This window comes from Calidris pugnax, unplaced genomic scaffold (genome assembly GCF_001431845.1).
Source record: "Calidris pugnax isolate Ruff unplaced genomic scaffold, ASM143184v1 scaffold62, whole genome shotgun sequence".
Classification (NCBI taxonomy): domain Eukaryota; kingdom Metazoa; phylum Chordata; class Aves; order Charadriiformes; family Scolopacidae; genus Calidris; species Calidris pugnax.
This window is the reverse complement of record NW_015090782.1, coordinates 318,980-340,423: the sequence shown is the minus strand read 5'-3', so window position 1 is coordinate 340,423 and position 21,444 is coordinate 318,980. Positions and strand designations below refer to the sequence as shown.

Here is a 21,444-nt window from a genome sequence, read left to right as displayed (position 1 = left end):
TCCCGGCGGGTCACTCACAACTTCAGGCTGGCGTAGGCCGCCGCTGCCGCCGTTCCTGCCGCCGCCGCCGCCATTCGTCCCCCTCCGGCTGTCTCCGGCCGCCGCCACCGCCGGCTCCGCTCTCGCCCCCTCCGGCCCGGCCGCTCCCCCCTCACGGCCTTAAGGGACGGGAGCCCGCGCGGGACAAACCTACTCGGGCACGTTAGAGGGCGCCACAGGGTGGGGAACGCCTAAGTAGGCGGGGGGCGGGCCTGGGCCGACTCTGCGGCCCCGCGATTGGCTGAGCCGCCCCGCTCTAGGCCCCGCCCCTCGCCCGCCGAAGGGAGGTGTTGTGACGAAGGCGGTGGGGATTGGCCGGTGCGCGGGTGGGGCGGTAAGCCACGCCCACCGCGAGCGCTGGGAGGGGTGTCGGGGTGGGGTGGGGGGATGTTTGCTTTGGATTGGCTGCCGTGCGCGCGGCGGCCCGGCCCTCGCGCCGCCTCTGTGGTGAAGTGCAGGCGGGCAGGAGCTGTGTTTCGAGCAGGGCCAGTGGCGCAATGGATAACGCGTCTGACTACGGATCAGAAGATTCTAGGTTCGACTCCTGGCTGGCTCGGCTGCTCTTTTTTTTCTGGTTTACCCTTCTTGCCCCTTCTTTTTGTTTTTTTTTTTTCCCCTCCTGTTCTGCAGCAGCCCCGCCTGGGCTCTGAGCCCAGCCCTGGTGGTCGGCAGTGAGCAGGTCTAGGGGCAACTCATGGCCAGTTTCCCGCTGGATCCAGCCCTCTAGGGCATCATCCTCCAGTTTTGGGCAGCTTCTTGCCTCAAGAAGGGGGAACCCCAAAGTATAATTCCAAGTAATGGTTATTTATTCGCTTCGTTTTAGCTTGTAGCCCCGTGCTGCTGTGGTGCTGCTCAGCCAGCAAGCGCTTCGGCGTCCCGTCCTCAGAAAGGAGGCCTCGTGTTCACCCACAGCAGTGAAACAATAATTATAATCTCCTGCTTCTACAACAGTTAAATTTGTTCCTGCTTCTGTGAGACATTTTTCTCCAGATCACAGAATCACAGAATCTTCATGGTTGGAAGGGGCCTTTGAGATCATCAAGTCCAACCACAAAAAAAAAAAACAAAAAACGAAAAACCCCAAACAAACAAACAAAAACAAACAAACAAAAAACCCCTCCACAGACACAAACCAACAGTCTTGGGCACTAGAGCGTGCCCTGAAGTGCCATGTCTACATGTTTTTTATATACCTCCAGGGATGGTGACTCCACCACCTCCCTGGGCAGGCTGTTCCAGTGCCTGACCATCCTCTCAGTAAAGTAATTCTTCCTAATATCTAATCTAAACCTCCCCTGCCCCAACTTCAGACCATTTCTATATTATTTCAGTCACATTCTATATAAATTAGAAAGTTTGCTGAGGTGTTTTTTCTCTTCCATGATGGCTGTGATCCTGAGAACTCCTTGCCCCAGTGCCAGACCCCTGAGTCCTTCCCCTCCTCCCGAGGCCGTAGTGCTCACAGTGTCCAACATTTGCTGTCCCTGCTGGGAGTGCACAGCTTCCTGCTGACAGCATGGAATGACTATAACCCTTGTATATTTTATATTGGGATTGGGATCAATATTGGCTCTTTAGTGCTATTAATTATCTAGTCTTATTCTATTACATCTGTTTGTTTCAATCCTTGGGTTTCCTTGTTTCTCCCAATACCCCTTCCTGGGTAGGGAGGTGTCATCAGGTGATTGATAGAATAATCATTTTAATGGCAATAAATTGTTGTGGGTTCTTCAAACCCTAACACCCAACACTGCAAAGGAGACCCCCGTGCTGGGACCAGAGACTGCTCCCACCCAGATCACTTCCCAGGGTCTCCCCGGAGGGACACGGGAGCAGGATGGCCTCAGGTGGGGCCACATCAAATCCCAGCTGACCATGAAGGACTGGACATCCCCAGTGAAGCCCCACAAAGAAGGTTTCCCTCCACCAGTCCCTGCTTCAGCTGCTGGGGTAGTGGAGGGGGTGGAGAGGAGGAAGGCAGATGTTGGGAAATCATCACTTCACAGTGCGAGTCCCTCCCCGTGATGACAACCATTGTCATTTTAAGAAAGACTTGACACTGAGCACTGCTTTACAGTATTGTCTTTAATCACTGAAATCACAACAGGCCAGCGGCTTCACCCCCTCTGCCAGCCTTCACTCTTTATAAATATTTAACAGCACGGAAGAAAAGAGGGCTGTGTTCACAGGTGGCTACGGTTAGTTACACCAGCACAAATCCTAAAATACCCCTCTCCTGGAGTTGAGCTTTGAAGGAAACATTAAAAAAAAAAAAAAAGTAATTAGTACCGTTCGGTTATCGTTAGCCAGGCTCAGGATTTGCTTTTGGGATACAGAAATCCACCCACAGCCTATATGTGTGTGTGTGCCCGGGTCCCCGTGGGGCCGTGCACCGCAGACCTGCTGCTGCGCGGGGACCAGGGTGGGTGACAGCAGGGCTGGGAGATGCAGCTCCGGGGCCAGGGGGGGACATCCATCCCTGTCCTCTGCCTTCGGGGGCTCTACACCACCTATTTTCACCTGGGGACAGTTTCTTCCCGCTTTCTTCTCCTTTTTAGCAGGCTACCAATGCATGTTGCCACGTGAGCTTCTGGCTGCCCTGGGAGAAAGCAGGGTGAGGATTCTTATGGCTCAGAAAAGCCTTATTTCGCTTTTCCTTAGGATGGGGGAGCAGCTCTGGGCTCTGTCTGGGCTCACGACAAGAAGACATCTGCCTCATCATCTCCAGTAAGGAGACCTAGTGCCACTGCAGCCAGTGAGTGGCAGGACGCAGAAAAGGAAAAGAAAAATAAATGCACAAATGCAGTGTGATGAGAGTCAAACCTTCTCCCAGCTTCTCCCAGTGATGCAGGCACTCAGCTTCGGAGGATGGGGGGGAAAGAGACGTGTATCTGGCCACAGTCTTTCCCTGGCCATAGGTACTGACTCCAGAGGTGTTTCTCCAGCATTATTGCTGGGTCAATTTGTCCTCACGCTCACAGGCAGAAGGTTGCTCAAACTGCCCCTACAAAGAGGTGGCATGGGCAGAGAGGTGTGAAAGGCAGGTCCCTCGCAGGCAGCACGTCCAGGAGCTGACAGCACACACGATGCCAAGAGCAGACACAGAGCAGGGCAGCCGAGGCTGACGTGGGAGAAGCACAGCATCCAGACCAGTGGCTCGTCCTCGGGGACGTCTCCTCTGAAATAAAATCACTCTGCCCTCGATCCAACACTGAACTACGCACACACATGGATTTTCCTGTACGTGGGGAGCCTTGTTGGTTTCACGGGGCTGCCTGCCCGTGCACGTCACAGTTTAATGCAGTTGAAGTCCTTCAGGCCATTTTCTTAGCAGAGGAGTACAAAGCTGCCACTCCATCGACCAGCACCAGGCTGATGATATCCAGATAATTTGGGGGATCAGGTCAAAGCCTTCAAGCAAGGATGAAGAGTGTGTGTCCATTTTCCTTTAAACGAGAAGCCCTTCCTTTTGAGGGCCAGCCAAACCTGTACCAGCTCTTGCGAGCCCAGTTCCCCCCTTTCACATCTGCCATAGCACACCTGATGCTGATGAGACTCCACCATTTCGAGACCAAGGAGCTATTCGCTTCGTAGCAAAAAAGATCTTCAAAAAAAGTCATTTAAACCCTGAAAAGACTGGGAAAACATTCTAAACTCAGAAACGGAAAAGCCACAGACCTCATCAAACGCTCCTCACCAGGTTGTCTGAAAATACTGTTCACTGTGTTTAGCGTCCACACAGTTTCCTAAATCACTTTGATCACAGGGGTTTCTTACACTTTAAATTACACAAAAATGGCTGCTGCTTCTACAGCTGGGGCTTTCCCCCCTGGCTTTTATGCAAAAATCCCTATTTAAATGAGCTTCAGTATTTTAAACAATAGAAATTTAACAGCACGATCTGGATGAAAATACCTATTAAACTCTCGATCCTGAAAGCAAGTTTCAGGGAATTCATTTGAATATTTGCATGTGAGTCACTCGTTACCAGCACAACGGGACTTCCAAGGGTCCCTTACCCTAAAACCAGTCAGAAGAGCACACTGGGGGAGGAATTACGGCTAATTCTTGTTCTCAGCATCTTAATAAATAAAAAGATAACAAGGTTCAAGCAAAACCCAGAGCATATCAGCCAGCTGACAGGCAGAATTTAGCACATTTTCTGCAATTCACCTCCAGAGCTTCCAGCTGGCCTGTTTTCCCTCTTTGGGGGAGCTGCCTGAAGGCAGGCAGTGAGGGTCTGCAGCTCCAGGGGTGCCTGGTGGGGGGCCAAGAGGAGGAGAAGCCTCTCATGTGCGGGATGCTCCCACCACCCCCCCCATCCCGCACCCACCGCCAGGGCTGGGGACAATCAGCCGGGACTCAGACACCCACAACCTAGGAGAAATAACAAACAAGCTTAAAAGAATTCAAGCTCCCAAAGATAAAAGCAGTGCAAGCCAGGACACACAGCGGAGCAGGGCGACGCAGCAGACGCTGCAGCTTCAAAACCACAAACTCAACGGCGCTTCGTTTTCAACAGCTTCACGTTGTCGCTTCCAGCTTGTCACGAACAGAGGAAAGGAGAACGTGGGCACTCAATAATTCATACGGGACCTCAACACTGAAAGTAGGGCAGCCTTCATTTCCCCGGCGCTGAGGGACGCGGGATGGATGACACCAGTAACAAGACACCGTGTGGGAGCAGCGGCCAAACTTTCCGTTGATGCAAAGGAGGCTCCTGCAAGACAGCTTGCTGCAAACGGGCTGCTCCAGGCTTTCCACGCAGGAAAGCTGTCCTTCTCCCCCTCCCCTTCTTGCCTGATTATTCTGGGGTTGTGGGGAAGGCTCCAAGAGTGAGACGGTAGCTAACACCCCATATTAAAAGGAAAATATCAGCCCCACTAGTGTTTTCAGCTCGTTTCCCAAAACGGAGGCCAGAAAATGGGCATGAGGGGCTGCTCTAAAATCAAGAGCTAGCAAAAGCATGACCCATGTGGTAGCCAGTCTCCCAGAGACAGAATAATAGACCAGGGCTGGTGTTTCCAGCTCATTTCCAGAAGCCTCTTTGATATCTCACTGCCTTCCCTGCCAAAGGAAACTCAGGGAGGGGAACCGCTCGCCCAGGACTATGTGAATTATTCACCAGCAACACTCAGCTGGCATTATCTCCCATCTCAGTCCCGTTAGACACTCTTGAGATCACAGTTGCATCTTCAGACACCCTCCCACCCCATGCCCAGCTGCGTGCCCAGCTGACATGGCCCTGCAGGATCTGCCCTGGGTGCTCTGCTGCCACCAGTCCATATTGCCTAGATACAGCACCAGTTATTAATCACAGAATCACAGCATGGTTAGAGTTGGAAGGGACCTTAAAGATCATGGAGTTCCAACCCCCCTGCCATGGGCAGGGACACCTCCCACCAGACCAGGTTGCTCAAAGCCCCATCCAGCCTGGCCTTGAACCCCTCCAGGGATGGGGCAGCCACAGCTCCTCTGGGCACATTAATCTTGTGTTGGTTCCTTCCCATCCCTTCGCTATCCAGCATCTGGAGGCCAAACTGAAGGCTCCAGGGAGCTCACATATTTGGGGCCAATTTTACCTCCTCTAAAATCACAGGTAAAACCCTCTGAAGATACACGTGCCTCAGAGCCATGCACACTGCAGCAGGAAAGTGCCCCCTCTCAAGCTTTCGGTCACTCACTGAGGGGTTGCATGTCCCCAGGAGAAACGGTGTCACAGAGCCAAACTACACCAAAACTGGGGCTCTGGATGGTTTCCAGTGTAGGACTGCCCTCCAGCCGTGTGCCACCATCCCCATCCCAGCAGCAGCAGACAGACACACTTAAGGCCTGATGGGCCAGAAGGCGGGATGGTCTGCTGGACCGATGAAACTCCGTGCCAATTCCACCAAGCTCCCCAGGCAGTTTCAGATGGTCACATTTCAGACAAGGCAAGCTGATACAGATGTGCAGGAGGGTGCCAACAGGCCACTGGTCTCCATCTGTTTTACAGCAGATGTTTGTACATCTGTGCTGCTGTTTAATACTTCGCACAGCAACTTGCACCATTCAAGAGTGGAGTCCCGTGGTATTTATCAGCCCAGGCAGAGCCAGGCTGCACCTCACACCTGTATTGCTCCAGACAGGTACACGAGGCAGTCCAGCTACATGGTGTGAAGTTCAAGCACCTCTCCAGCTACATCCATGGTCTGGGAAAAAGAGGTCTGGTTGAACCATAGTGGGTCCTCAGCACAGGCTCATAACAGGAGTCCCAGCACCACTGCTGGGCTAATTTAATGTAGTTTCCTTGCTAAAAAGATCTTCAAGAATGTCATCCTGTCCCCCTATCAATCAGAAATTTACATCCTTAGCATGGATACAATAGGATTTAACTTGTTTTCCACACTGTATGTAAGAACGGGTAGCTAAGATCCCTGATTGCATCTGAGACGTTAAATTAAAAGCTTCTTCTTAGACAAACATTTTGTACCTGTACACGAGGGGCTGCACAGCTTTGGTACCCATAGAACATACACTGCAGGCACATCTATCTTGTATGTAACACCTACTGGGGGAGATTTCTTTGACTATAAAGCAGGGGGGGGTTCAAAAAGAGAAAGGATCTGCCTTTCTCAGCAGAACACAAAGCAAGGGCCAAACTCAGTAACTCCATTCTGGGATAAGCTGTTATTATCCATGGGAGCAAATCTGTTTATACCAACATACTCATTTGAGTTACAGGTTGTGGAGCCGAGCTCCAAATCCCTGTGTAACAAAGCCTTCATAACGATAACGAGTTTGTTCCCAGAGCTCTAAATAAGCACCATTATGAAATGGCTTTGTGCTGGGTAAACACCATGGAAAGGAGTGGCCAGGCTAGGGGCTGAGCCGTGGGGACAAGCTGGAAAACTCAGGCAAGTGTCTGTGTAGGGAGAGCTTTTTTTTCCAAAGTGAGCTCTGCAAGCAAGGACGAGGCTGATTTCCCCGTGTCCACACTTCCAGCATCCTGACCTTTCCTTTCCAAATATAATCCACTATCCAGACTCTGATACAGCAGACTGGCCCCACGGTGTATCAAGCTGATACGCAAGCCCAGGCCCCCAGTCTACACAGTATTTTAACCTAGTTCCAGTTTTTTGTTCCGTTTGATATGGGATGTCAGCCTCCAGCTGCCAGCCAGCACGCCCGGTTTGTGCTCGGAGAGTTGGTGCATTTTACAGCCAGACTTGACACCAGAGTTTGGAGAATTAACTGGAAAGTCCGTTTTGCATAGACCTCTTTCTGTTCTTTTCCTAAAAAACTAATAAAAAGAGTGAGAGTGTCTAAAAAACTCGCATTAATAGGTTGATGTCCTTCAGGGAATCTGATGAAATGTGCTTGTCAGGAAACACTTAGCAGGCTGACGGGATGTCCCCAGCAGGCAGGCAGGCAGGCAAGCCAGCCTCTGGCTTTTTAATTGTGCATGGTCTGAGTTCATAGGCACGACAGCAAATTGTGCTTTCACTGAAGAATCTTCCAAAATGAGCCATGAGGAATCTCCAGAGAGCAGAAAAAGGCACGTAAAAGTAAACCGATCACTTTAGATAACATGCCACATTCTTGGTCAGGTAGATCTGGTTTGATAGAGCTGGAGCTCACAAGCATACAAACTCGGGGAATCCAGCAAAAAACTCTCATATCCTTTCACAGGAACATTGCCGACCGGTGAAAAACACGCACAGGAAATCAACTGGGGCTGGGGAGAGGGAGATCTCGTAACGAGTCTTCTCTCCTGGGTCCCCCACCTCGGCCATGCTGCCTAGTAGTGGTGCTGGTACACAGCTGCTGGGGTTGTGCCGTTCTCTATGTGCTTCAGGTGACAGGAGTGACAGAGCAAATGTTCATCTAGCGGGTAACAGCGATGCCCGTCTTCGTCGTTGAGTTCCATCCCACAGTCCTGCAAAGAGAGGCCACGCCAATTATTAGAGCACATGTTCATCTTCCAGGGCCAACCGGCCTCTGGCTTCCAGGAGGGTCATTTTGTGACAAGGGCAGAAGACAACCAGCCAACAGCTCCCTCCTAGTAAGTCCAACATTTACCACGAGAAAGAAAGCACCCGACATAGGCATCTGGAGGTTATGCAGCCTTGCAGAAGTTTGCCTTGAGCAGTTTTATTGAAGAAGCTTTACCTTGTGGCGAGGTGTAACCCTGTGTATTTTAAACATGCCCGTGTTTCCTTACACTCACAGGTAGGGCTCATCTCTTCATGTTAAATTAATTGCAGTCGTACCTCGTGAACCCAGCCTGCTGAGTCAAGGCTCTTTCCACCACAGTGGAAAGACCACAGTAAGAGAAGACATCTATTTATCTTAATTCACAGAGCAGAAGTATGCAGGCTCTCTGGGAAACCCTGCATGGGGAGCAAACGGTGTTTAAGAGCTGGCATCTCTTGGTATTTTTTATGCAACCATATCTTCTCCCCAGGCCTGACCACACATTTATTTCCCATGAGAGTGAAGGTAACTTACACCGGACAGTATCAGTCACCACCTTAGCATTTTTGAACAATCTGACTTGGAAATCAGATACACTAATGTGATCTGGAGATCAAGGCTCTGAAAGGGAGCAACAGAACCTTAGTGAGTCACCACGGCTCCTTCATTAACAAATAAACTGCCAAATTTAAAAGTGATAACTAACTCTTTGCCCATAACTTTATGGAAGCAAATGAAATCACAGCTGAGACAAACTGGTGGAAAAACTTTTCTCCTCCAACTGGAAACTTCTCACCCACTGATAGAAAGGGTCGCAGAATGCAAGGTTTGAATGGCTCATCTACAGCCACGGGAAAGGGACAAGATTTATTTCCACCTTAAAAATAATAGTAGTTATCATTATTACTCCCCGAAAAAGCTGCTGACCCACCTCACAGTGGTAACATTCCACATGGTAATCTTTGTCCATGGACACAACCCGGATGGTCTCATCAGACCCCTGTAAGCATTCAAGCAAAAGAGAAATTGCAAAGGATTACAGCAGGATCAGACACGTGCACTCTGTAGATTGCTTCGTGCAACAATGTGAATATTGAGGAAATGCATTTGAGCTGCTGGCTGGACACCACAAATAAATCCTGCCACCTGCAGCTATTTTTACAGTAAAGCTTCATCACTGACTGCAGGTATCCTCTGAAATGTAACATCAGAAATGTTAAATTATCCATGTTTTACAGCTGCATCTATCCCAAGTCATCCATTAACGATTTGGTAATTTCAATATATCACATTTCTCAGCATCTCAGATTGGTTTTTCCCAAGACACATCTCCTCCAAGTATTAAAATGAGTTAGTCCCAGAGGGGCACTCAGAGGTCATTCACGAGCACCACCAGCATTTACTGCCATGAAGGAAAGGTGCCCTGAACATAAAGCTGACAGCAGTATAACCCTGCAGGAGGTGAAAAAAAAGCAGCCTGGCTCAGCAGAAATAACCTTCATTATTGAGCAAAAGAAGGGTCACATCTCAAGGGCAGCGTATGGTCAAAAGGTTGCAGGCTGGAGGAAGTGATCATCTCTCCCCATCCCCAAGGACATCCGACTTGACACAGGGTCAAGTGTGAAAGTCAGCAAGAGCAGAGACACGACGCTCCCTCCCCAGAGTGGGTATGAAATAAAAGGCTCTCACCTCGGAGGGCAGAATGGGAAGTCCACACGCTGCACACTTTGGAGCTAAAACTCTGGAAGAGCAAGGAGAAAATGAAGGCAAGTTAGAGATCAACATAAAAATAGAGGCCTGCGTGTTCTTGGCGATAAGATGAAAAGATGCAGCTGTAAATAACTTACCCACAGGAAAGCTTTGCATCCTGAGATCATTAACTCATTTTAGCATTGATTGTAAGAAATGCTTGATACATGTTGCTCAACCAGGCAAAAAGAGACCTTACGTCTTACACTCTGTGTCAGAAAAAAATCCAAAACCCACTGAAAAATTCTTGGCTGCTCCTGAGAGATTTGGAAGAGAGAATGAGGAGAAACTGAGCAGGAGCATCCCCAGAAAAACACATCAAAAGAAGGGGCAGCCTTGAGGCAGGAAACCTCAGAGAAAATACCGCATGACTGTACTGTTCCTTAAGGCCTTAGAACGCAACGTAACACGATAAATAAATACTTAAATTAAATTAAATCGCAAGGAAGTATGCATCATTTCAGAACAACCCTAATCTTGGCACAACACGGAACAGTTCCAGGGGCTGCCTGAACAACACTTCATACTCTGCCTGCTCAGAAAACTGAGCAAGGAGCAAACCAAGCCAGATGGACGCTCAGAATGTGTGCAGCTCTAATATCACAAACAGCAAGGAGCACAGCCATTCTATTTTACTGTCTAAATGACAAGTGATTTTTTAAGGGGATTTATCGGTTGTTTAAGTGAGAGCTGGATAAGAGTTTCACTTCACACGTTCAGTGGGGATTTCCAAAACCATTCTTGAAAAGTCGAACTCAGTCCCACAACTACTCAAAAAGCAACTCACATTCATTTCAACAGGCATTCACAGTCTTGCTTTAGAGAGGACTAACTACTTGCATCACTGAACGCTTCCCGAGCGCTATTTCTCACTATATCTGCTCTGCAGAAGGGGCAGCTGAAGCCCAGGGATTAACTCACTTCCTCAAAGTTACACACAAGTCTACGGCAGGGCAAAAGGAGAGACATCAAGAATTTCTAGGGCCTAGGCCCACCCTTAAACTTCTAGCTTCTAACCCGGTCCCTATTTTGCTAATCTGCACTTCCTAATTAGCCCAGAAGCTAAATTACAGGCTGGTTGATTGGAACATCACAGAATCACAGAATCATCTAGGCTGGAAGAGACCCTCGGGATCATCAAGTCCAACCATCTACCCTACTCTAAAGTTCTCCCCTACACCATATCCCCCAACACCACATCTAAACGGTTCTTAAACACAGCCAGGGATGGTGACTCAACCACCTCCCTGGGCAGTCTATTCCATCTCTGCTGTTTATTTTGTCCTTACTTGTGGTAGTCTCTGACACAGTAGATTTTGTTTTCAGAGTCTACAGTGAATGGCACACCATCCAGACAGTCATTGCAGACCACACATCGGAAGCAGCCTGGATGATATGATTTCCCTAGAGCCTGCAGGATCTGCAACAAACCAAGAGACAGGAAAAACGCACGTGAACAGCCAGTAAAGGTGAAAATAATAAACACACAGCTTCACATCAGACAACGCTGCATACTCATCAGCAGGGCTGTTTCTTTTTTTCAGGCACCTCATCTGAAAAATGAGTTAACAGGGATGGAAAGGGCAGCTGGAATCAATACATATCACCTGCTTCCAGTGAAATTAGTTATTAGCGTGGGCAAAAAAACAATTTAGAGTCTCAGTCAAGGTATTTAGCATTACAAAAGATAGAAGTGACAGAATTTAAAGGAAAGAAAATAATTTCTGAAGCCAACAGGTGGAGAATACTAAGCAGGATCACAGGGCAAGACATAGCAAGCCAACAAAAGGAAATACATCTTTATATTCTCCATGAGAGGCTGAAACAAATACTATTGCTAAGTTTTCGTAATGCCTTAGATATGTAAGAGCTCTGTACCCACTAGCCTGGCTTTCCAATTAACACAGACTACGGAAAGTGTATTGAACTCAACAGTTGCAATTCACCTGCTGGCTTTGGGGCAGCTATTACTACCTGGAATATCACGGTCCATCAGCCAGGTGATCACACTTCTGAGTATAAAGTAGATTTTCCAACTTTAACACTTTCCACTGTAAGATAATTAACGATAAGGAAATCTTGGGAGGTGTGCTCTGTGTGAACTGACCACCCAGAAATTCCTGATTTCTTTGCCCCAGCTGTATTTTCACACCGCCAGCTACATGACCATGAATTCATCTCCCTCTGAACCACCCAAAACTGAATACTGCCTGGTGTTGACCCCCTGAGCTGTGCCCACCTTGAACGGATGGTATCTGTTGTAGGCTAACGTGAAACTGCCTGCTTCAGCAGGATGTCCACCCATCTAGTGAAGAGCTTCTAAGGACGTGGGAGGATCTGAACTGAGGTCTGGATCACACGCTCTGGGTGAAACCTGTTCCCCAGAGCACCAGCACCCACAAAAAGAGGCAGCAAGACAGTAGTTTCATCCTGAAGGTACGTGGGAAGCTACAGCTTGACTACAGGAAAGACAGGCTCAGCACAACCGCACTGATGCCCCACAGCACCGGAGCACTGCAGAGCCACGGCACTTCTGAGCAGGAAGCATCGACGGGATTACAAATACACTGTCCAGGGGAGCCCGAAAGGAGATGAAAGAGCTGAAGGCTCTGATTTTCAATTTGCACTGCAAACCGGCAGAGCAAAGTCTCTGCGTCGCATACAGCAGGGTGCCAGCTTCACTTCCTCGCAAAAATCAACACAAGGCTTAGCGGATTTTCTCTCTGCTACCAATCTCACACTAGGCAGACTACCAGATGATAACAGACAGCACTGGACATGAATATATTTTGCTTTTGATGTATTCTTCTGAAAAGCTGTGGGATATTTTCTCCTGAAGCAATTATCACTTACCATGTCCATTATCAAATGACCACAAATGAAACACCTGTCAGCTGACTGCTGGAAACCAGAATACTGCAAGGACAGAAAAAGAATTGGCTTAAAATTTCACAAGGCTAGTCGAGCATAAACAACAGCATATTATGGGTTGTTATTCGCTTGGCCTTTTTCTGTACTCCTGTCACAAGCTAAACTTTCCAGTGCTTTTTTCCAGTAAATGAAGCTGTGGATGGGTCTGCAGAGGATATTCTATAAAGACATCAGACTTCCATGGTTCATAAGGAGTACAAGTCCCTGTAACTTTCAAGTCCTAAATTTAAGTATATAAGAAAATACCATAAAGGCACATACAAATAAAGCACTTAGGATAAGACTTACATTCTTATTTGATCATGTGAATCTACATGCCAGGAAGTTATCTCTGTTTATCACAAATTCACATCACAACATCTGAATATCTAGGCTTAGAACGCCAAATTCTTCCTTCAGTTACACCATTACAAGTCTACTGGAGCTTCTCCAAGGCCAGTGGCATTGTCCCAGCTCTATCTCTGGTAGTCTAACATTCAGGTTTGGCCCAGAGTACCTTTCTTGCTGCTATTGCTAAGATCTAATGGTACGGAACTGCCTGTCATGCCCATGACAGGCACCTCAGGCACAACACATCATCTGTCTAAGGTTTCAGTCCTCTCAGTCCTGCCTGAATGGTGGAAATGCAAACTGGAAAAATGAAATGATTTAGATGCATTTAACCAATCTTTCCATTTTCAGCCTGTGTACTATATACTGATGGAAGCGGAGAAGATAAACTCACTTCTCTCTGAGAGAAATCACTAGACTTCCCCAATAAATAGGCAAATATGACTTTTTCAAGTCTCAATGAAGGCTTAATCTATGAGGGCCCAAGGGCAAGGGGGTATGTGGCCTTTTACTTCCAGCAGCCAAGGAGAGGACCATGGGGTTGCTTCATGCTCAGTTACGTTCATACAAAATCCACTGAGGGCAACCTGAAGATATCCATTAAGATGCTCAAGCAAAACCAGTTCATTGGAAAGGGAAGTTCAACTCACTGATTCTTCAGTAGCTGTTCATCTCACACCTGTCTCCACAGCGTGGCCACAGAGACACGCTTTGAAGGAGACATCGCGAGAGGCTACGGCTTCAACTACATGCTCTGCATTGCAAAGCCATGGTCTTCCACTTGGTTGCTTCCAGCACCACGTGTGGGTAGCCACCACAGCTGGGGCTGGCTCCAGGTAAAGGGGGAGCAGAGGGGCCAGGCAGGATGCTGGGCTAGAGCCCCGTGAAACATGGGCAAAGCTGCTGGGCAGAGAGGCTGGGTGTCTGCCAGAGAGGCTGAGACATGCCACCAGAAGGGTCAGCTGTGTGCTTACCAGGAAATCTTCTTCACAGAACACCTTGCCATTGACAAAATAAAAGGCTTTTCCTCTCAGCTTTCGACCTGAGGAAAAAAAAATACAAACAGAGAGAAGGGAAAGGTCAGCAGAGAAAACGTGAGCAAAACCTGGATGCTAATTAGCGAACGACAAAGGCATCACAGCACGGCTGCCACACAGCTGGAGAAGAGCACCCAACCCCAGCAGGGTCTTCCCAGCCTCTAGCATGACTAACCCCATCTCCTCTTCCACTAGTGGTCACTGGTGAATGCCAAGTGCTGGATCCAGGCATCAGTCCTACCTCTGGGCAGGAGGAGGCAGCTTTGCAAGCCTGGACCACCTCATGACAGACTACAACAGGAAATAACCTGGCAAGAGCGTGTGAGGTCTGGGCAGGAGGAGGCAGCTTTGCAAGCCTGGACCACCTCATGACAGGTTACAACAGGAAATAACCTGGCAAGAGTGTGTGAGGGTACTCTAACTCAAACTGGGAAAAAAAAACAGCTGAGGAGCGAGGAGAAGAAAGGGTCTGCCTCCAGCAGGCTGTAACACCGGAGCAGTGAGCACACTTTTCTCTGCTCCCTACCAGCATACTCATTACTGCAGCTGCTAATAGAAATGTGAAAGCATTTCAAAAATATGTATTTTTTTCAAACCAGAATGTCCTAACAGAGATAAGATGACAAAGTTTTTCCAAGAAAGGGCTCTACGCATGGGGAAGATTTATGTTTACTGTAGCTTTTGTGTTTACGCCTGTTTTCAGTTCCAGATAACTATGGCAACACATGCTCATGCTGCTGCTGCTGCTGCCATGCAGAGGGTGATCCATACATGACATCGTCCCTCAAAATGTCACCTCCCATGCTCTTCCACGAGAAGGTGCCTTCAACCTGATAAGCCCCTACCATACCTGCCTCCAGCAGACTGTAACACCGGAGCACCGAGCACACTTTTCTCTGCTCCCTACCAGCATACTCATTACTGCAGCTGCTAATAGAAATGTGAAAGCATTTCAAAAATATGTATTTTTTTCAAACCAGAATGTCCTAATAGAGATAAGATGACAAAGTTTTTCCAAGAAAGGGCTCTACGCATGGGGAAGATTTATGTTTACTGTAGCTTTTGTGTTTACGCCTGTTTTCAGTTCCAGATAACTATGGCAACACATGCTCACGCTGCTGCTGCTTCTTCTAAATGTCCTGCCTGCCCCCTGGAGAAAAGGGCTAGGTTTTGCTTGTTTATAAAAAGCTGCTCCTACCTTTTTGCAGCCCGGTTTCCCCATTCAGCCAGGTGTTTGGGATGCAGCCTAGCACTGGAGGGGCTCTGCTTGCTCTGCTCAGTCGAGGACCCCCAGGCGAGTGCCCGGAGGCAGTGCCCGGGGCAGGGGGAGCAGCACTTGCCTGGGCACAGATGGAGCAGGACCTGCCACAGGCTGGTTTCGGGGACCTGCCAGGCGTTGCTGGAGGGAAATCAGACCCGAGACAGCAGGGCCCAGAAGCCTCCTACTTGGTATGCGTGTATCATTAAAAAATGATCATCAGCTGCTTGGTGTATAAACGCAGAAGACACATGGGACTGGTCTGGAGCTCACCTCTGGGTGCTTTATGGCATGCACCCACCTGGCAGCTTTTGACGATTAACCACGCTGGCTGCAAAGTATTAAGAGATGAAGGGAGCCAATTAAACCACTTCAATAAATTAAGAATTTTTACTGTCTCCTGCATACACCAGAGGGCACTCTCAGGCTGGGAAACAACTCCCACCGCCCCTCGGGAAACGGAGATGCCCCAGTGAAGCTCTGAAGTTTTGCCAATGAATTAAGCCAGACCAACGTTTCACCAGTAGCCCCTGGGTTTCAGCCACCAAGGCAGGCAGAAGACGTGGCAGTGTGTTTCTCCAAGGAGCAAGCCCCAGTCTGGACGTGAACAGCTTTGTGGTTAAGCTGCAGGCATTTCTCAGCCACGTGTTTACGGGGCGGCGTAGGAGCCAGAAGCACGCTGCCCTGACATGCTCATCATTCCCCCTTCTCCTCTAATCCCCCCTGGGGACAACCACGTTACCTGCAGGACAGCCCATCCTTGCACCAACATGGACATTGGATGGGGCACGGAAGAAATCTGACAAACCCAAAAGCATCCTGCTCCGATTTCTCTCACCCACCCTCACACTTTGCCAAAGTTGCCAACACGAAAGTTACGACCTCGAGCCCAAAATAAAAAGCATCTAATCTTAGAATCATAGAATTGTCTAGGTTGGAAGAGACCTTTAAGATCATCCAGTCCAACCATCAACCTAACTCTGATAAAAAAAAAAACATCACTAAACCATGTCTGTAAGCATTATGTCTACCTGTCTTTTGAATACCTCCAGGATGGGGCCTCAACCACTTCCCTGGGCAGCCCATTCCAAGGCTTAATTAACCCTTTCCATGGAAACATTTTTCCTAATATCCAACCTGAACCTCCCCTGGTGCAACTTGAGGCCATTCCCTCTTGTCCCATCACCTGGGACTTGGGAGAAGAGACCAACCCCCCCTGGCTACACCCTCCTTTCAGGGAGTTGGAGAGAGTGAGAAGGTCTCCCCTCAGTCTCCTTTTCTGCAGGCTGAGCACCCCCAGCTCCCTCAGCTTCTCCTCACAAGACTTACTCTCCAGACCCCTCACCAGCTCCATTGCTCTTCTCTGGACCTGCTCCAGCACCTCACTGTCTTTTTTGTGGGAAGGGGCCCAAAACTGGACACAGCCCTCGAGGTGGGACCTCACCAGTGCCCAGTACAGGGGGACGATCACCTCCTGAGTCCTACCTTGGATGCATCCTATCGTGGATGCAAGTCCTATCTTGGATGCAATAGCTTTGGGGCCCATGACCCAGGTTGCCTATTTGTGTGATAACCCCCCCTGTGTGCCTGCAGGTCCACAGGCAAGCCCAGCACACTCACCGGCAGTCACAGAGTCCCAATTTCAGAGGAGGGGAAGGAGAAGCATGGGGATACCTGGGATTTGCATTGACCCTTGCCAATGGTGGTCCTGAGCAAGTAAACAACAAGCCTAATGCAGCAAGAAGTGACCCCCAAAATCTCCCACTGATTTAAATACAGCGAAAAATAAACAAAAAACATTTGACTTTGATTTTAAATTCCACGGTAGCGCAGGCTCCAGTTTAGCACAACAGGCAGGTGCCCAAGCAACTTTCCACCTTTATAAAATGCCTTACAGCGAAAAATAAACAAAAAACATTTGACTTTGATTTTAAATTCCACGGTAGCGCAGGCTCCAGTTTAGCACAACAGGCAGGTGCCCAAGCAACTTTCCACTTTTATAAAATGCCTCCCTAAAGACAAGCTAGCTGGGGTCAGGAGAAACACACGCCTGGAGCCACGCAATGAGGAGACATCTCTTTGGTGATGGCCGGTGCACGAGTAGCAGCCGTTGCAGCAGAGGGGACGAGGTCTGGATCGCTGCCACCATGTCATTCTTCCACGGTGACAAAATCAGCATTTACCGGCCATTCTGCAGCCGGTGTATTTTTAAACCTGTGACATTAGCAGGTCAAGATTGATGGCAACAGACCTTCAGAGAAGGTGCCACAGCCGGTGTGCTGTGTCCGGGCTTCTGCTGCAAACTCACCCAGCAGAGGGACAAACCCCTTTATAAAGGATTTATAATTTGGCTGTTGGCGTTACATGGGCCCGTGGGGAAGAGGTGCTGACACCAAGAGCACTTTGAGGGAAAGGGGGTGTGTGATTTAATTACTTACTTTAGGGAAGAAGTGGTCATTTTGTCTATTTTTAGCTCCCCTCCACAACTCTCTTTAAGACCCTGGAAATGGAAATTTGCCCAAAAAAGCGAGTAACTAGGTACCCCTGCAGCCGTCACTGGAGCATGCAAACAGAGCCAAACTTCTTCCTCTGCTGCTCTTCAGCCTCTCCCTGCCCACATCAGGATGGACTTCTCCTCCCACCGCCCATCTGAGGCGAGGAAGCATCTCCTCATCCTACACATGGGAAAGCAAGATGCAGGAAAAGCTCACTTCCCCAGGCTGTGCTGAGGACTGTCCCGGCGGAGCTGGGAAATTGCACGTCCTGGCTGCAGCTGCACCAGTAAAACAAACCATACTGGGACGGCCCGACAGCATGGAACGGGGTGGAAGTGGCTCCTGTCCCTGCGCTCAGCCCCCTGCCATGGCACAGCACCTTACCTTAAACAGGTCCCTCTCAAAAGGGGTACTTGTGACTGTGTGCCTGCAGAGGCTGGCAGGGGTTTCGCTTCAACACGGAAGATGCCGCTGTAATTTCACCCAGAGGAAGAACCGAGAACTTAGGAAGGAATCACATATTGATCACTGTCTACTTTAAAAATGCATCATGATGACTACAGAGACGATATCCTCTGACAAAGCCAGGAATATTAATGTGTGGTTTGCCGCTTTCAGGATCAATCGCTCTAGTACACATCTTAAGCTGCTGGCTCCTGGCCATATTTCACTTTCACTTCACCCTGAATTCAGCTAATCTCTCCCCTGAAAAATTCAGACAACTAAAATTCTCCAGCATTTCAACCCTGCCATTTTCTTTCCTTGTTACGAGGTTTCTTGTGCCTTTTCCTGACAAGAGGTTTGAGCCCCGTGCTTTTATGCTCATCCCATTTTCTTTCCTTGTTACGAGGTTTCTTGTTCCTTTTCCTGACAGGAGGTTTGAGCTCTGCTTTTATGCTCATCTCTAACGCATCTCTCTGATCTGTTTAGCTATCTCATCTGTTGCAGGATGACCCCGAGGCCACTGAAGCACCAATTTCAGAATATTTCCATCTTAGTCACTAGTGCCTTTGGGCTAAAATAAACACACTTTGCTTAGCAGCTGATAATGGGCATACCACCAGGCCGCACTCCCAGGATGCTGGTGCTTCTGTCCATCGTATTCTCAAAGGACAGCTCTCTCCTTCTGAAGTTCATACAGGGAGGGATCCACCAGGGACTTGCAACGGCCCAAGGAGGATGCCAGGAGGTGCACCATTTGCTTGCTAGGGAGCTGGACCCCTTTCTCTTTTGGAGTCATTTTTCCGTTATTTATTAAAAGCACAACGGGGTCACCAACCCATGTTCAAAGACAAGAGATTGCTCTCAGTACATGTAATGGTAGGGGGCCACGGCCAGACCCCAGGGCTCTACAGGACCCCACATTGCTGAGCAGGCAGTGTGGACCTCACTATCACCTATCTGAGCACCATGGAGCTCCCTGCAGCATCTGCACAGCAGAAGGGCAAGAACCACTGCAGACCAGCAGCTGCTCCCGGGTCCCTTTCACACTGACCACCCTGGGCCTCTGTCACGACAAAAATCAGTCCTCCTTAGAGTGCCACAGCTGTAAGATAAATTTGGACACGTGACTACCAATGGCAGGTTAAATACAATAGGATTTCAGTTTCCGGATTCACTGGATGTAACCTCCTGACAGGCCAGTGGGACAGCAGGCTGGGAACACTGCCCATCTAGCTGCTACGGGTCAAAACAACCTCCTCCTCTAGTCCTGGGTGGCTCTGGCCCCAGCTGCAGACCTTCCCCCAGTTCTCATTTCCCCCGCGTAGAAGAATGAGGGGGTTTGGACCGAAGAACCAACTCTGGTCCCACCACACAGAGCCCAGAGGCCTCAGCTATCCCGTACCTGTCCTGGTTTGAGTGACACAGGATTCATTTCTCTTCTAATGCTTGGGAAAAATGCACTTTTAGAAGACTCTGGGTGTCTCAACTGGTGAAAATATTTACTTTATAGCCAGCTTTGGTAGGTGGGTTTCAAGCCCTCAGTGTTTTCAAGTTACCCAGGTGGGGGAACAAGAAGCGAGACCCGGGCACTCGACCCAAGCTGCCAACAGGATTATTTCGGGCCATGAACATCACGTTCAGTATAAATTAGAGAGTCTGCTGCATAGTGCTCTCTCTTCCTTGGTGGCTGTGATCCTGAGAACTCCTTGCCCCAGTGCCAGACCCCTGAGCCCTTCCCCTCCTCCCGAGGCCGTACTGCTCACAGTGTCCAACATTTGCTGTCCCTGCTGGGAGTGCACAGCTTCCTGCTGACAGCATGGAATGACTATAACCCTTGTATATTTTATATTGGTGTTGGGATCAATATTGGCTCTTTAGTGCTATTAATGTTAATTATCTAGTCTTATTTTATTAAATCTGTTTATATTTCAACCCTGAGGTTTGCGTTGGTTTTTTCTTTCCTGATTCCCCTTCCTAGGTAGGGAGGGGTCATTGGATGACAGAATAACCATCTAAACGGCAATCAATTGTGGGTTTCTCAAACCTTAGCAATACCATACAGAAGGCCCTGTTGCCCAAAGGCCAGCAGATGGCTCGATGGAGTGCTCCATGGCTGCCCACAGGCAGGACCGTGTACCACCCCACGCAGCACGTACCCACCAGGCTGAGCATCAGGGAGCTCCCTCTTAATTTCTGCCACCCGTGCTGTTTGTGTTGGCCACCATTACAGCTGGATGCAGCGCTGAGCTTGACACGCAAGCGTCAATATTTCCAACCCACTCTGGAACCTAGGGGCTGCACGAAAAAGGTCACTTTGATGACTGCACACCCTCCAAATTAGGTAAACTCAGACCGTGGTCAACCAGCAAACACCCCGCATCAAAGCTTCGGTGAAATCATGGGCAGGAGGATAGGATGTCTCTTAGAAAAAAAACTGTGCTAAGACACAGTAGCTTCATTACCATTGAGATGTTCAGCCCCTCTCTCAACTATGCCAGCTGTACTGTAAAATTGCAAAAAACGCCCTCTGTGCTCTCACCACACGTGTGAGGTGGTAAAAAAAAAAAAAAAAAAAAAAAAAATTTTGAAAAAACAAACAGGGGGGGTCTCTGTGCCACCTTATGAACACATGTTGTGATGCACTAAGGTAAACTCTAAGCTCCAACGACCTCAGGAAACATTAATTGCATCAAGATATGAACTACTACTTACTCTGACTTGCTTGTGCTTCATTCCTCCAAGCAGAGCTGTGAAAAAGTAGAGGGAAAAAAAAAAAAAAAAAAGAACAGCGTGGTGAGGGGGAAAAAAAAAAAAAAAAAAAAAAAAAGAATTTCTGAGAAAATTATCTGATGCCTGAAAGCCAAAAGCACACTCTGGTACACATAAAGAAAAGGTCAGCGGCCTCTGAGGGCAAAGCCACCACGGGTGAAGGCAGAAATGGCTCCTCAGGGGGAAACGCTGCCACAGCACAGTCAGCTGAGCAACACCTCTCCCTTGTGGAGGGCAAACCCTTGCAAGAAGATACTCAAATGTTTTTCTTTTTAGGGTAAACCCCTCGAAGGTTCAAAATTCAGAGATAAGATAAAGTCACCCCAGTACAAAGCAGCGCTTCGACCTGGGGGGGTCCCTGCTGAGGTACCATCCTTCAGCCCAGTGCCCAGCCACGCTCCGTGTCACTGCGGGGACGGCTGTCCCCTTCCCCAAA

The 21,444-nt window shown here is 48.9% G+C and overlaps 2 protein-coding genes and 1 non-coding gene across 3 annotated transcripts in view; 1 reads left to right on the top strand and 2 right to left on the bottom strand.

Annotated features, from left to right (window-relative positions):
• The window catches only part of SACM1L (SAC1 suppressor of actin mutations 1-like (yeast)), a 35,216-nt gene extending 35,024 nt beyond the window's left edge, over positions 1-192 (bottom strand). The window contains exon 1 of the mRNA XM_014960385.1: positions 19-192. Coding sequence (XP_014815871.1) covers positions 19-74 — 56 coding nt within the window. The 5' untranslated portion in view covers positions 75-192. The remainder of the gene's footprint in view (positions 1-18) is intronic.
• A 330-nt stretch (positions 193-522) lies between these two features.
• Positions 523-595, top strand: TRNAR-ACG. The gene has a single exon. It is a non-coding gene; the product is annotated as a tRNA-Arg (tRNA).
• Positions 596-3,785: 3,190 nt separating this feature from the next.
• Positions 3,786-21,444, bottom strand: part of LIMD1 (LIM domains containing 1) — a 35,969-nt gene continuing 18,310 nt past the window's right edge. Inside the window, exons 3-8 of the mRNA XM_014960471.1 lie at positions 13,980-14,047; positions 12,598-12,660; positions 11,034-11,164; positions 9,685-9,736; positions 8,927-8,995; positions 3,786-7,957 (exon numbers count right to left, since the gene is read on the bottom strand). Of these exons, the coding sequence (XP_014815957.1) occupies positions 7,820-7,957; positions 8,927-8,995; positions 9,685-9,736; positions 11,034-11,164; positions 12,598-12,660; positions 13,980-14,047 (521 nt within the window). The 3' untranslated portion in view covers positions 3,786-7,819. The remainder of the gene's footprint in view (positions 7,958-8,926; positions 8,996-9,684; positions 9,737-11,033; positions 11,165-12,597; positions 12,661-13,979; positions 14,048-21,444) is intronic.